The sequence below is a fragment of the Hyperolius riggenbachi genome, chromosome 2, assembly GCF_040937935.1.
Source record: "Hyperolius riggenbachi isolate aHypRig1 chromosome 2, aHypRig1.pri, whole genome shotgun sequence".
Lineage (NCBI taxonomy): Eukaryota > Metazoa > Chordata > Amphibia > Anura > Hyperoliidae > Hyperolius > Hyperolius riggenbachi.
Window position 1 is genome coordinate 489,404,532 of NC_090647.1, and position 16,332 is coordinate 489,420,863.

Here is a 16,332-nt window from a genome sequence, read left to right on the forward strand (position 1 = left end):
ACTACAAGAAAGGCCCAGGAGTAGTCTTAGCTACTGTAAGATCTAGGGCCCTTATTACACTTCCTCTTACAGGGTATTAGACCGCTTCAAATATCTTTTCCATCATTTTTCTGGCCAGCATATTTTTTTTTTAATTTCCAACTTCGCCTCTCCATTGAAGTCAATTGCGGTTCGCGAAAGTTCGCGCAAACTGAACTTTCGCAAACGGGGTTCGCAAACCGAAAATCGGAGGTTCGGCCCATCTCTAGTTGCAATGTGGCAAAACTTTGTGATCAGGTTATTTGTACAGCAGCATTACAAGAATTATGCGTATGGTAAGACTGGAGATGGAAGCAGCAGTGAGTAGGCATTGTAGACAGAAGCTGCTGAAAGACAATCTAGTGCCATTTCCTTTCACTTCGCCTCTGATTCTATGAATGAAATAAACTGAGAATTCCACATAGTAATGTGAAATAAGTCTTGGCACACACTTCAAAAACAGAAGTTTGCCTTCTTAAAATACAAAGTATTTGCGATTATTCAGGTTGGCGTGAGCTTTGAGGTGTCCCACAATCAGGGTTGCTCGTAAACTACGCCAGTGTGAATCTACGCGTCGTAGTCCGCAACTACGCATCGTAGTTCATAGACGAAGTTTAAAAACATTGTGTACGTAGTTCCGCGTAGTCGTAGTACCGCTATTTGAAGCTTCTCCCGCTACGCGTAGTTGACGTATGTATTGCGAAGTCAACTACGCGTGCGGTAACTGCGTCGGATCATTGCGCATGCGCAGAAACATTATTGCCCTTCTATACATATACAATTCCGCATTGGAAGGTGGAATGTACGCATATATTAGTTCACCCATGCGCATATTTAGCGGATTATTGCGGAAATTTTTCCGCATAAGGGCATAAGCGTCCGCATACACTACGATTTGCACTACGTGAAGCTACCGTATTTTAACTCGTAGTCTAGGAAATGCAAATGTAGCGAAGCTTCTGATTTCGAAACTGTAGTTTGCAAAGCGTAATTGCGTAGAACAATGCGTAGTTCCAGCGTAGCGAAGTTGGCTGACTACGACCATCCCTGCCCACAATGCATCACTGCTGAATATGCAAATCATCTCTTTGTGGTCCCTGATAGCTAAACTCCAATCCAGATCCGCTGGAATGCAATTTGTCAGCTTGTTATTAATACAACATGCATACAGACTGTTTCAGATTGATTGATCCTCATCAGTGCATGGCATGGATTGATATGGCCCTATGAGGTTGAACTTGAAACAACCAGAGTTACAGATTACACACTCATCGGAGTTCTGGTTTACTTTGAGCTTGCTGGGAGCTCCGCAATCTGGCTATCCCAGCCTGAATGGGTTACAAAGGGATAAGAGGCTTGATAGGGTGGTGGGGCACATAATTTTTTTTAAAAAATTAAATAACTTTTTAATGGCCAAATCATAGCTAAATTTGCCAGTGATCCTTATACAGCAATATTGCAGCTGTACAGTGATCCCTGGCCAAAGTGTTGCAAGTTCCTGGAATGTAATACACTGCTCTTGTGGCTGGATAGTGTAATGGTTAAGGGCTCTGCCTCTGACACGTGAGACCAGGGTTCGAATCTTGTCTCTTCTTGCTTCCTGGTAGCTTAACGTGAACCTGAGGTGAGATATATATGGAGGCCATATTTACTTCCTTTTAAGCAATACCATTTTCTTGGGTATCATGCTGATCCTTTCCTCTAATACTTTCAGCCATAGACCCTGAACTAGAGATGGGCTGAACGGTTCCAGGCGATCTTTGGGTGGTTCGCGTTTGTCGGCGAAGGCAAACTTTTGCGGAAGTTCGGTTTGCCCCCATAATGCTCCATTACGGTCAGCTTTGACCCTCTACATCACAGTCAGCAGGCACATTGTAGCCAATAAGACTACACTCACTCCTGGAGCCCCACCCCCCCTTATAAAAGGCAAGGTTCTCCAGCTTTTTTACTCACTCGTCTGCCTACAGTAATTAGTTAAGTGATAGCTGCTGACAGACTCTGCTAGGGAAAGCTTAGTTAGGCTCTTGTAGACTTGTTAGCTTGCTCCTGGCTAATTGTTATTGCTTATATAGCACCCCACAACAGTTTCCCTCCTCCGGAGGAGGAGGATCTTGTCTTCCAGGGATTTGTAGGATGTGAAAAGCACGCTCACATACATTGGCCAGCAATCGAACCCAGGTCAACTGCTTGGAGGGCAGCTATACTCACCACTATACTACCAACACTACAGGCTGAAGCCAGCCTAGCTGGCCTGGGAAGGATAAAAAGCTAGGTGGCGAAGCAACCATTCCTGCTAACCTAAAGCTTACTTGTGTCTTACAACACATTGGCTTAAGACTTTACCAAATCCAATACTCCAATATGGGGAAGCTTCTCTGTTTGCTCTTACAGGGTATTAGACTGCTTCAAATATCTTCTCCATCATTTTTCTGGCCAGAAAATTTCCAAGTTCGCCTCTCCATTGAAGTCTATTGCGGTTCGCGAAAGTTTGCGCGAGCCAAACTTTCGCAAACTGGATTTGCAAACCGAAAATCGGAGGTTCGGCCTATCTCTAGTTGCAATGTGGCAAAACTTTGTGATCAGGTTATTTGTACAGCAGCATTACAAGAATTATGCTTATGGTAAGACTGGAGATGGAAGCAGCAGTGAGTAGGCATTGTAGACAGAAGCTGCTGAGGCAATCTTGTGCCATTTCCTTTCACTTCTCCTCTGGTTCTATGAATGAAATAAACTGAGAATTCCGCGTAGTAATGTGAAATAAGTCTTGGCACACACTTCAAAAAACAGAAGTTTGCCTTTTTAAAACAGAAAGTATTTGCGATTATTCAGGTTGGCGTGAGCTTTGAGGTGTCCCACAATCAGGGTTGCTCGTAAACTACGCCAGTGTGAATCTACGCATCGTAGTCCGCAACTACGCATCGTAGTTCATAGACGAAGTTTAAAAACATTGTGTACGTAGTTCCGCGTAGTCGTAGTACCGCTATTTGAAGCTTCTCTCGCTACGCGTAGTTGACGTATGTATTGCGAAGTCAACTACGCGTGCGGTAACTGCGTCGGATCATTGCGCATGCGCAGAAACATTATTGCCCTTCTATACATATACAATTCCGCATTGGAAGGTGGAATGTACGCATATATTAGTTCACCCATGCACATATTTAGCGGATTGCGGAAATTTTTCCGCATAAGGGCATAAGCGTCCGCATACACTACGATTTGCACTACGTGAAGCTACCGTATTTTAACTCGTAGTCTAGGAAATGCAAACGTAACAAAGCTTCTGATTTCGAAACTGTAGTTTGCAAAGCGTAATTGCGTAGAACTACGCGTAGTTCCAACGTAGCGAAGTTGGCTTACTACGACCATCCCTGCCCGCAATGCATCACTGCTGAATATGCAAATCATCTCTTTGTGGTTCCTGATAGCTAAACTCCAATCCAGATCTGCTGGGATGCAATTTGTAAGCTTGTTATTAATACAACATGCATACAGACTCTTTCAGATTGGTTGATCCTCATCAGTGCATGGCATGGATTGATATGGCCCTATGAGGTTGAACTTGAAAGAACCAGAGTTACAGATTACACACTCATCGGAGTTCTGGTTTACTTTGAGCTTGCTGGGAGCTCCGCAATCTGGCTATCCCAGCCTGAATGGGTTACAAAGGGATAAGAGGCTTGAGAGGGTGGTGGGGCACATCATTTTTTTAAAAAAAATTAAATAACTTTTTAATGGCCAAATCATAGCTAAATTTGCCAGTGATCCTTATACAGCAATATTGCAGCTGTACAGTGATCCCTGGCCAAAGTGTTGCAAGTTCCTGGAATGTAATACACTGCTCTTTCTTTTGATTCATGTAAATTTACACTACCAATAGGTTGATACATAATCTGTCATTAAAAAAAAACTACTTTTTTCCTATTGTAACTTTAAAATCGATTTTCTTAAAGCGAACTCGAGTTGAAGCTCGGGTTCAAAATGGGGGCAATTAAGCTCAATACAGGCTATAGATGTGCTATAGCAATGCATTATAGTCCTTGTTTCTAGGGAAGCAATGACCTGAAATTACCTTCAGCTTTATTTTTTTGTGTTTTTAGTGAAGGGATTTCAGGTTCTTAACACATGGTCCAGGTACATGAAGAAATGATTGTAAAGCATGTAACACTGTTATGTAGTACTCCTAAGCTATATGTACATATCAAGGTGTACTGGAGACAAGGCTACTCACAAGAGTGGGTACTTGGCCAACACAATCATAAATAAATGGTAACCCGCAGTGGCGTAGCTAAGGAACTACGGGCCCTGTTGCAAGTTTTACATGCACTCTATACATAACAATTGATGCTGCGCACAAAATCCTGCCAAGGATTTCCACAGTGCCAGAGGTGCAAGTAGGCAATGGGAAACAGTTTGTTACTGATTACAACTATTTAACCTCCCTGGCGATAAGCCTGACACAGTGTCGGGCTAGCCGTCGCAGGGGATCGCATGGCCCCGGGAGGATTTTTTGTAAATAAAAACTGTTCAATATTCTTCAGCTAGCACTTGGCTAGCTATCTATGCCCCCCAAGTGCCTCCCCTCTCCCCCGATCCCTACCGCAATACATACCCCCCCAGGGATCCCGCGATGGCGCAGCCTCCCGATCAGCTCCAGGCTTCACTATGGGGAGGATCGGGACTGCACATGACGTCATGACATCGATGACGTCATGTCCGATGGTCACCATAGCAACGACTGAAGCGAATTGGGAAGCTGTGTCTCTCGCGGGATCCTGGACGGGTGAATGTTGCCGGCGGCGATCGGGGGGAGCAGATAGGTGCCGGGGGACTTGGGGGACACAGGTAGCTAGCCTAGTGCTAGCTACGAAGGTAAAAACGACTTTTATTCTAAAAATCCCTCCCACCGACGCAGCCTCATAAACTGCGTACCGCCAGGGAGGTTAAAGCATGTATATAAATTCTCCTCAGCCCTGAGCGGGCCCTGGCGGGGGGGGGGGGGGGGGAGTTGGTGCAGCTCAGCATTTCTGCAGGGGGGCCCGGTGGGGCCTAGTTATGTCCCTGGTAGGAGTGTCAAGCTCAATCAATGCAATCAGCAGCTCTAAAGCTGATCACTCACCTTACGAGGCAGGAAGATGGATCCCAGCAGCATCCTGTGACGACAAGCATTGCCCGATCCATCTTCCTGCCGGCAGGTATATGTGACAGCACACAACGGGTGCGAGCGAGAGTTCAAGCGATCACGCCACTTTGCGCGGGAGTCGTCTGGAATCCTACAGATCTGATCCGCTGTGAAGGTTGTTATCGCTGCACGTTGCCAAATGTTGTTTGCGTATTGATGTTGGAGGGGAGCGCAGAGGGGAGAGCCCCAGGTGAGGGGGGGGGGGGACGTCCCTCCTCCCCGCCGATGTGCAGCATGGTTTTCCCCTCATGTTGCGGACCTTCCAGCCTCCCAAAACCGCCCTGAGTGGGCCCCCCCGCGGGTGCCGGGGGCTGCTGGCCCTATTGTTATGCCAGTGACCCCTACAATAGAACATACATGTTGCGTTATGAACATTGTCTTGAAGAAGTGTATTTGGCCTAGACTAATCATAAGGTGATGGAATTCCCCCCAGGCATGTACGACCACTGTGATAGTGGTCCAATGGACTCGGTGAGTCAGTGACCACAGTGTGTTGGTGGTGGTTTAGTCGGGATATAGTAACAGCAAGGAAACTGGTTAAGATTAGATATTAGGTTAACGCTAGGACCATTGTAAGGAGTGAGGAGAACGCCAGCGCATACCACTAAGGCTGCATCTGAAATGACCACCAGCTCAGTGTGTAGCACTTATATAGACTTTCTGCACACTTCGCATTCAATTCAGATGCAAATTATATGCAAATCTGCTACTACTTATCATGCAAACAGGAAACTCAGGAGGAGGGGCTGGGAGCAGCTAACCTGACAGTTACATAGTTACAAAGTTAAGGAAAGGTGGGGGGGAAAGGCTGCGCATCTCTAAACACATGTTGCAATTGAATGGTTAATCGCATAGGCATACACCGCCTCTGCCAGACTGAAAAATGCATGCCCTGCATCCAAGACAAGTGCTAACATTTATTATACTAGGAGGTACTTTAGCTTCCAATATGGTTTGCATGCAAAGTATAATATATAGTATAATATACTTTGCATGCAAACCATATTGGAAGCTAAAGTACCTCCTAGTATAATAAATGTTAGCACTTGTCTTGGATGCAGGGCATGCATTTTTCAGTCTGGCAGAGGCGGTGTATGCCTATGCGATTAACCATTCAATTGCAACATGTGTTTAGGGATGCGCAGCCTTTCCCCCCCACCTTTCCTTACCATTGTAAGGAGTAGCTGTATGCAAGGCGGGATTTCTGGAAAGGCCACAGGGGCCTGGGCCTTGGGCGGCTGCCACACGATGAAGCACCTGGACATGAAAGCGCATGAAAGAGGGGTTGCCACATATGAAAGAGGAGGATGAAAACGGAGAGAACACATAAAGCTGTTCATGAAAGAGAGGAGCTACAGTACATGGATGACACATATGGAAGAGGGGCTGCGCATGGAATGGGAGGGGCACTGATGCACAAGAAAGTGGAACCACAACATACTTAGCCTAGGAGCACAAGAAGTATACATTCACCCTTGGCAGTAAGAAATAAGTTTTGATTAGTAATAAGCTCTGCATAAAGTGGAGGTTAGTGTAAGGAGCAGGAGAGGAAGTGTGGTTAGAACTGGTGTGGATAGATATGTTAGAGAAGTGTTGGTGGTCTCTGCTGTCCATCCTCAGGCTTCCATTTACAGAGTGCCTACTCGTGGCACCCCTGTTGAGATGCTATGTACTTTGCGTGGGCCAACTCCTGCAGGGATGTTAGGGAGTTGGTTTAGACCCTGCATATTCTGGCAACCAGATGCTTTCAACAAATGCTATGCCATTTTAAATTAGTCAATAGACAATTAGGCAGCCAGTATTTATTCAGGTGAACGTGGTCAGAGCACACACTTCTTTTCCTCAGCTTGCAGTTTATATGTACTGGAAGAGGAAGGCCTGAGGCACACAAAGTATAACAAGCACAGATGTTCTTCTGCATTCACCATCCTGAGACCTAATGAATGAGTAGTGTGTGCACTGAAGGAGCCGGGCCAGTTTCTGGAAAGGCCACATTGGCCCGGGCCTTGGGGCGGCTGCAGCCCAAGGGGACACCTGGACATGAAATAGAGGTTGCTACACATAAAGAAAAGAAATGATTGGGTCTCCACCTGGATAACTGCAATTGTAGCAATTTAATTAAACCATAATGACAAGAAAGCACACAATGTTTCGGCCAATGGTCCTTTCTCAAGTGAACACTAGAGAAAGGCCCATTGACCGAAACGTTGTGTGCTTTCTTGTCACTATGGTTTATTTAAATTGCTACAATTGCAGTTAACCGGGTGGAGACGCAGTCATTTCTTTTCTTGCTGTGGATTTGTGCACCTTGAGTGGATCCGGGTGTGGACTGGTTGACTCCCTGGTGTGTGGAAATTAGCAGTTTGAGACTCCAGGACTAAACTGTTTTGCTTGGGTTGTTACACATGAAGTCTGCAAATGTGGAGCAACACATGAAAAGAGAACCTTATGTCCAATGAGCTGTATATGAAAGAGAGGGGCTGCTGTACATGGATGTTACACATGGAAGAGTGGGCTGCTCATGGAATGGGAGGGGCGCTGCAGCACAAGAAAAGGGAGACACAACATACTTGACCTAGAAAAAGTATAAATCCGGCCTTGTAAAGGACACATACCCACCCTGGTCCCTCAGTAGTGTGAGAAGCTAGTGCAAGAAATATTTTGGATAGACCTGGCATGTAAAGGCAGCTCTAATTGCCCTCTGAGAATTTTGTTAAGCGTTTCACCGCCAGGCTTAGACGCTGAATCTGGTCCTTGAGTCTCTGCCTCTGTTCAGAGAGTTCGTGTGTTTCTTCCAGTAGATATGTAAACTGCTTGTTGTTGGTTATGAGACGCACCATCTGGTCCTGTAGCTTGTCCGCATATTCCCGCAGCATGAAGTGTTGGATGATGAGCGGGATCTGGTTGGACATTCGGGAGGTGACACCCTAAAAGAGAAAGATGGAGATTAGTACATTTCCTCCATGGCAGATCTATTCATTGCTTTTCTGTGTCTAAAATAACAAAGGGCAACCAGCTATTCAGTTTGTAAAAGTAGAAAAAAACACACATATACTAATGAGGAGAATTGGGTGTAAACTCTGGGGCTGTGACTGCAGCAGACTCTATTAGTCCTTCTAAAAGGTGTAGTAAACCTAAAATATAACTTTTATTCACTATAAGATAAAACTGGGCTGACAAACATTTACTGTCACCATTGTAAATACATATAACATTTAAATTGGTTGCATAGTCGATTGGGTATGCTTGATATTCATCCGATTCAATAATAATGATCTAATTGGATAGTCGATCAGTTCGGCCAACCAAGTCACCTGATGTATGGCCACCTTTAGTGTTCTACTGCATCAGGTATTATTTCTGGATACGCTTTCTGCTGTAATCAGTCACCACCACCCAATCGATTTTTATCGGGAAGCAATAAATGACTTTTTGGTCCAAACCATTATCGAACTGTCCATTATTAGCTTTAGAAATTCATATCTACCTGTAATTTGGAATCAATGTATTTTTTGTAAACAAAATGGTTTATGAATGAATGTTATGATTTTAAAACCATATTTCTGTGTGGAGTTATTATTTAAAAGAGGAGGTTTACGTATGCTTTATTTATGTGTGGTGGAACTAGCACAATGGTCCAAATAGGACACATTATTTAATTTATGTTGCTCTTTGTTTTTAGGCTTCCAGTGACAACAGCCCTGTGCTGTCAGTTCTGATCAGCCGCTGTGGCGTTACTAGTACCTTTTGCTCAAAGAGAAACTTTAGTGGATATAACGTAGCCACCCTGGCGTTCTATTTCCCCAGGATTTCCGTGCAAAAAGTGGTTCAATTAATTTCCAACCAATTTTTTTTTTTGCAATCATTTTTTTTTTATATTGAATTCAATACAGGTTATTGCGAAATGTTGATGATGCTGTGTGACCCTGGTGCCATCAACGCCGATCGACGGGGGACATGTGATCATGATACACACTCAATGGTGAGTATAAGACCCAGATGTATAGCCAGGTATAGTTAGCCAGATGTGCAGCCGGGTATAGTTATTCAAAACTATTAGCCAGGAATAGGGAGCCAGATGTGCAGCCAGGTCTAGGGAGTCAGATGTATAGAGAGCCAGGTGTGCGGGTGCCTCTGCCCCCCCCCCATTGCCCCCGATCCCCCCCTATTGCCCCCGATCTCCCCCTGACTGTGGCCGGGTGTCCCTTCTGTGGGGGGTGTCCCCTTCTTTGCTGACTGGTAGTGGCCGGCGGGGATCCCCTCTGTGTGGGGGGAGGTGGGTGTCCCCTTCTATGCAGGCTGCGGGTGGCCTGGTGTCCCTTCTGTGTGTGCGGGGGGGGGGGGAGGCATCCCCTTCTAAGGGGGCTGGTCGTGGCCGGACGGGGACACCCACTTCTGTGCGGGGGTAGGAGGTTGGTGTCCCCTTCTATGCAGGCTGTGGGGGGCCTCTCCCTCCTCTTCCCCCCATCCCTCCCTCCCGAACCCCCGTGCCCCTCCTCCCCCGATCCCGTGTCCCCCCCAGTCAGAAGCCCTGAACTACTTACCTGAGGGCTTTCTCCTGCAGTGGAAGCAGCTCACTTCCTCCTCCATCGCGAAGCCTCGTGTTCTCTGTAATTACAGTTACAAGGCTTGGTGATGTCACCAAGCTGCGTACTGTAATTACACAGACCGGGACTTCGGCGATGGAGGAGGAAGGTGTCCATCGTGGCCGGCGCAGGAGAAAGCAGTCAGGTGAGTAGAGCAGGGCTTCTGACTGGAGGGGACACGGGATCGGGGGCGCACGGGGGATCGGGAGCAGGGATGGGTTGGGGGGAAGAGGAGGGAGAGGCCACCCACAGCCTGCATAGAAGGAGACACCCACCTCCCCCCCACACAGAGGGGATCCCCGCCGGCCACTGCCAGCCAGCACAGAAGGGGACATCCCCCGCACAGAGGGGATCCCCGCACCAGCCACCTGCCGGCACAGAAGGGGAATCCCTGCACAGCCCCGCACATTCTCTGCCCCGCCGGCTGCACAGGGATTCCCCAGGGTGGCTGGATGCTAGTTCAGTATGCTGTGGGTAGCACAGATCGCTACCCACAGCGTGCTGACAGGCATCCAGCCATCCTGGGGAATCCCTCTGATGAGGGAACGGCAAACAGGGAACAGAGGCGCCAGCAGGGTAAAAGTGGATAAAACCTTTAAAATTTGCTTGGAGGAAGCGGTGAACTTACCTCCATAAAGCAGACACGAAAGACTGTATAATAGTAATTACATTTATTGTATAGTACCCCAAAAGTGCAACGCGTTTCGCAGGCAACGCCCGCTTCATCAGGCAATAAATGTGGGGACAAACTGAATTTCAGCAGTAGCAGGAGTAGCGCCTCAGTAACTTACTACACTATATTGGGCTCTCGGCTTCTCTAACCTTATCTGATGAGGGAAAAGTGCAGCCGGCGGGGCAGAGAAACAAGAAATCTCCCTGGCGGTATTGACGAACTCAGCCTGTCAATACCACTTTCAGCAAGTTTTTCCTGGACGAGCTGAGCTTGTCAATACATTAATGAAAATTAATATAAAAAAATATATTTTACAGTACTGTATTACTTTATAAATTATTTAGTCAGTGTTTACCCACTGTAAAATCTCTCCTCTCCCTGATTTACTATCTTAAATTGATCACAAGTGGTGACATCTTTATTGCTGGCAGGTGCATCACTGTGGAATGTTTTTTTGTTATGTGTTCCAAAGTGAGCAGAAACAACATCTTGTCTCCCAGAATGCTGTGGATCATGGCATCCTAGCTTAGGCTAAGCATTAGTAGAAGGGTGGGGTTAGATAACAATATACAGCAATATGTAAGATATTTTTTGGATTATAAGACGCTCCTGACCATAAGACCTACCTAGGTTTACAGGACAAAGACCAGGGGAGAAAATATATATATACTAAACCTGGTGCTTCCATGGTGAACGGGCATCTTGTGGAATATGCCCCCTTTGTACCTTATGCCCCCTTGTACCTCTTGTGTCTCCCTGTGTCCTCTTCTATGCCCCTTTGTGTCCCCCCTGTGTTCTCCTCTGTGCCCCTTTGTGTCTCTGTGTCATCCTCTGCATGGGCACAATACAGGGAGTTCCTGACATTGCAGCAGGTTGGAGGTTTGTATTGGCAGGCATTCACAAGTCAGGAACTCCCTGCATTTGGACTATAAGACGCAGTGACTTTTTTTCCTCACTTTTGGGGGAGAAAAGTGAGTCTTATAGTCCAAAAAATACAGTATATATTTTTAGATAATAATGTTTATAATTCTGAAACAGGATAACTAACCATTACAGTGGGTTGCAAAAGTATTCGGCCCCCTTGAAGTTTTCCATATTTTGTCACATTACTGCCACAAACATGCATCAATTTTATTGGAATTCCACGTGAAAGACCAACACAAAGTGGTGTACACGTGAGAAGTGGATCGAAAATCCTACATGATTCCAAACATTTTTTACAAATAAATAACTGCAAAGTGGGGTGTGCGTAATTATTCAATCCTTTGTAAAACCACCTTTTGCTGCAATTACAGCTGCCAGACTTTTTAGGGTATGTCTCTAACAGCTTTGCACATCTAGAGACTGAAATCCTTGCCCATTCTTCTTTGCAAAACAGCTCCAGCTCAGTCAGATTAGATGGACAGCGTTTGTGAACAGCAGTTTTCAAATCTTGCCACAGATTCTCGACTGGATTTAGATCTGGACTTTGACTGGGCCATTCTAACACATAGATATGTTTTGTTTTAAACCATTCCATGGTTGCCCTGGCTTTATGTTTAGGGTCATTGTCCTGCTGGAAGGTGAACCTCCGCCCCAGTCTCAAGTCTTTTGCAGTCTCCAAGAGGTTTTCTTCCAAGTTTGCCCTGTATTTGGCTCCATCCATCTTCCCATCAACTCTGACCAGCTTCCCTGTCCCTGCTGAAGAGTAGCATCCCCAGAGCATGATGCTGCCACCGCCATATTTGACAGTGGGGATGGTGTGTTCAGAGTGATGTGCAGTGTTAGTTTTCTGCCACACATAGCATTTTGCATTTTGGCCAAAAAGTTCCATTTTGGTCTCATCTGACCAGAGCACCTTCTTCCACATGGTTGCTGTGTCCCCCACATGGCTTGTGGCAAACTACAAACGGGACTTCTTATGCTTTCTGTTAACAATGGCTTTCTTCTTGCCACTCTCCCATAAAGGCCAACTTTGTACAGTGCATGACTAATAGTTGTCCTATGGACAGAGTCTCCCACCTGAGCTGTAGATCTCTGCAGCTCGTCCAGAGTCACCACAGGCCTCTTGACTGCATTTCTGATCAGCGCTCTCCTTGTTTGGCCTGTGAGTTTAGGTGGATGGCCTTGTCAGAGGCGGGACTAGGTCCTCCAGCACCCAAGGCTGAGACAACAAAGTGCGCCCCTCCATCCCTCCCACCCCAGCCGTCACACACTGATTGCTATTAGACTAAGAGGTGCCACAGGGCCCACAACCTCCCCAACACCATAATATCTAGTTATCTGGCTTGCAGTCACTGCCATGTATCCCCTTTTCTTATTTCTTTCTGCTTCAAACACAATTAGGAATGATAGCTGAATGAATTGTGCGCCCCCTCCTACACTGCGCCCTGAGGCTGGAGCCTCTCCAGCCTATGCCTCGGCCCGGCCCTGGGCCTTGTCTTAGTTGGTGTACAGTTGTGCCATACTCCTTCCATTTCTGAATGATCGCTTGAACAGTGCTCCTTGGGATGTTCAAGGCTTTGGAAATCTTTTTGTAGCCTAAGCCTGTTTTAAATTTCTCAATAACTTGATCCCTGACCTGTCTTGTGTGTTCTTTGGACTTCATGGTGTTGTTGCTCCCAATATTCTCTAAAACAACCTCTGGGGCCCTCACAGAGCAGTTGTATTTGTACTGACATTAGATTACACACAGGTGCACTCTATTTAGTCATTAGCACTCATCAGGCAATGTCTATAGGCAACTGACTGCACTCAGATCAAAGGGGGCCGAATAATTATGCACACACCACTTTGCAGTTATTTATTTGTAAAAAATGTTTGGAATCATGTATGATTTTCGTTACACTTCTCATGTGTACACCACTTTGTGTTGGTCTTTCATGTGGAATTCCAATAAAATTGATTCATGTTTGTGGCAGTAATAGGACAAAATGTGGAAAACTTCAAGGGGGACGAATACTTTTGCAACCCACTGTATATCCTGAATAATGTATTGCATTCTAATATATATGGCATTACTGTGTCTTTTAAAAAAAAAATCCCTTTTCCCGTTCTCGGTGAGGCTATTCTTGCTTTGTATACAAATCCTGCCTATGCAGACTACCTTAGACAGCCCCAACCCTTGCCTGACAGATGAGTTATGCCATGGCCTGGCTTCAACCTATGGGGTGGAAGAAAACAAATTGACTAAAAAAGCCTTTATGGTCAACATCATTTACTGTAATAGCCCCTGTGTGGGTTTTACTGGCTATTTTGGCAATTACTTTCTGCTATTATCCCAATACAGTATTTTGAAACAAACAAACAAAAAAAAAACGGTCCATATGCTTTCATTAACAAAATTGTGTGTGTAGCCCTAATACATTTCATGTTTTTTGTCTAACCAAAATGGAGTAAACCTGCATTTGATTGCTCACCATGAACTTACACAGTATTAAATGTGACTCTGTTATAGAGTTACAAGGCCTTTCACTGTTTGCAATTTACACACCACACTGTATTTTAAACTATGAAACAGAGCAGGGCTAACGACCCTTTCAACTTCCCTGCAGTAAAAATCTTATCAGAATTTGTCTTCACTGTTTCTTTGATGTATATGTGCCTCAGAAAACAGCACTGTAGCCAACTATACTGGTCAGAGTGCTCAGAGAAGCTCTCTTGCATAGATAACAAGTGATGTTTCTTAACTCTTCCTGTACTGGAAACAATACGAGACTCATATCTGCGCTACTAATGTTCTATTTCTTAGCTGTACTACACATACAATGCATTATTACATAAGTTTATTTTCACTTCAGATTCCCTAGTACAGCTGAGCCCACAAAACAGCCTAAACAATTGGCCTTCACCACTGAGTACTGCTGGTGATCTGTGCTGGTTGGTTGAGACTGCTGGTTGGTCGAGTGAGAATATTCAGGAGAAAGTCACCTTAAGATAGGCCTGTAGGTGGCATATGAGTTGATCCTTTGAAGGCTGAACTTGGTCCTGCTGCACTGGCAGACCAGTTGTTGGGGCCGCTGCACTCCTCTCCCTCGTCAACACATAGGTGTAAATGGAGTCCTGACAGTAGATAATTTTCTCCATTGTGAACTGCAGCTCGACTGTAGTCACAGCCTCCTGCTCTAGTGAATGGGAAAGTCCTTCAATTTTGTCCTGTAAACACAAAAGATACACAATGTAGTAAGCACTTTAGGACTGCCCATATTGACATCTATTGCCTTTCCATGAACGCTAGTTCATGACACACACAGTACATTTTTACTCCAGTCTTGTGCACTTTGCCTTTGAAATGAATGAGGAGCAATGTTGATTGGCTCCTGATAACTAGGATCACTTACTGTAATTATCACCTTGGGCTTGATTCACAAAGCGGTGCTAACTGTTAGCAAGTCTGTGAAAACCCCCTTAGCACGTCTAAACGAGCTTTTCGCGCGCACTGCACAGAGCGCAGTGCGCTCCGCACAAAGTGCCCATTAAAGCTTATGGGACTTAGCGCGCGCAAAACAGCGCGCGATCTGATTGAAAAAAACGGTGCTAACCTACTTAGCACCCTGGTTAGCGTGCCTAACACTGCTACTGCCTATAGAGCGCGTCCTAGTGGCTGCAGCTCTGGCGCTTTGAGTCCGCCAGGAGAAAAGCGCAATATAAGTGTTTGTCTTTGTCTTTAAAGACATTAGACGTGCTAAGTAGGTTAGCACCGCATAGTGAATCAAGCCCTTTTTCTCTTAAGCACTTCGGTGTCAGCAGTCTCTGGTCTCTTAAAGACCAGAGACAGCTGGAGCGAAAAACAGGGCCTACCGATTTCATGCCGCACGGGTCCGCCGCTACTGCTGATCGCGCCCCTCTCCCGTCGCTTAAGTTCACTCGCTCTGCTGTCTCTATCAATGAGATCACACGAGGAGAGCAAGAGGCAGCAGATGAGAAAATTTGCCCTTTTCTGCTTCTTAAAAGTCAACAATTTTGTTGAATTTTTTTAAGACAGGCGCCACAGGAGCAGAAGGCAATGGAGCAGAGAATGGCGCAGACAGGGCTGCAGGTATGGGTGCCATAAAGGCACACACCTAACCTTATCTGGGTTTGATTCCATTTCTCTATTTAGCGTGTAAAAAGCATTGCAACATACATGGGATTCCTCTGACATCAGCTCTGACTCTTGCGCCTATCTTGGTGGTCTGCGCCTCCCCAGCCCTCAACACATCTGCACAGTGGATTAATCTGCAGAGCTTCTTTAACACTTGCTCTACAGGGAAACAGAAACAAACTTCAGAAAATATCTTAGCAGGACTAGTGCTAAATGTTGCTGTGTTTATCTAATCATGTCACATCACTTCAAGTGTAGTGTTGGGCCGAACAGTTCGTCACTCATGACGTCACGCACATGCGCAGAGAGTGCCCGGCAACGGGAGCGCGATCTAGGACGCGCTCCGCCGGGCAGCGCAGGCGTACTACTCCGGGTCATTGCGACCCGGAAGTAGTAAGAGGCCCATGGATTTAGAGATGTTCGCCGGCGAACGGTTCGGGAACCGTTCGCCACATCTCTATTCAGGTGTCCTTTAAGCACTTCTGCCTTCAGTGTATTTTCCCCTTATGGACCAGAGCACTTTTCACATTTCAGCGCTCCTCCCATTTATTTGCCAATAAATTCATCACTACTTATCACAACAAAATGATCTATACCTTTTTTTTCCCGTCACCAATTAGGCTTTCTTTGGGTTGTACATTATACTAAGAATTATTTTATTCCAAATGCATTTTAACAGGAATAATAAGAAAAAAAATCGAAAACAAAAATTATTATCTCTGTTTTAAGCCATTATAGTTTTAAAATAATACACGCTACCATAATTAAAGCCCATGTATTTTATTTGCCCATTTGTCCCAGTTATTACACCATT

At 45.6% G+C, this 16,332-nt stretch overlaps 1 protein-coding gene across 2 annotated transcripts in view; it reads right to left on the minus strand.

The window, feature by feature from the left end:
- Window positions 1-7,462: 7,462 nt before the first annotated feature.
- The window catches only part of LOC137544932 (interferon-induced GTP-binding protein Mx2-like), a 100,356-nt gene continuing 91,486 nt past the window's right edge, over window positions 7,463-16,332 (minus strand). For both annotated transcript variants that reach the window (XM_068266029.1, XM_068266028.1), the window contains 2 exons: window positions 14,366-14,590; window positions 7,463-8,124 (listed from right to left, as the gene is read on the minus strand). In XM_068266029.1, the coding sequence (XP_068122130.1) occupies window positions 7,888-8,124; window positions 14,366-14,590 (462 nt within the window). In that variant the 3' untranslated portion in view covers window positions 7,463-7,887. The remainder of the gene's footprint in view (window positions 8,125-14,365; window positions 14,591-16,332) is intronic.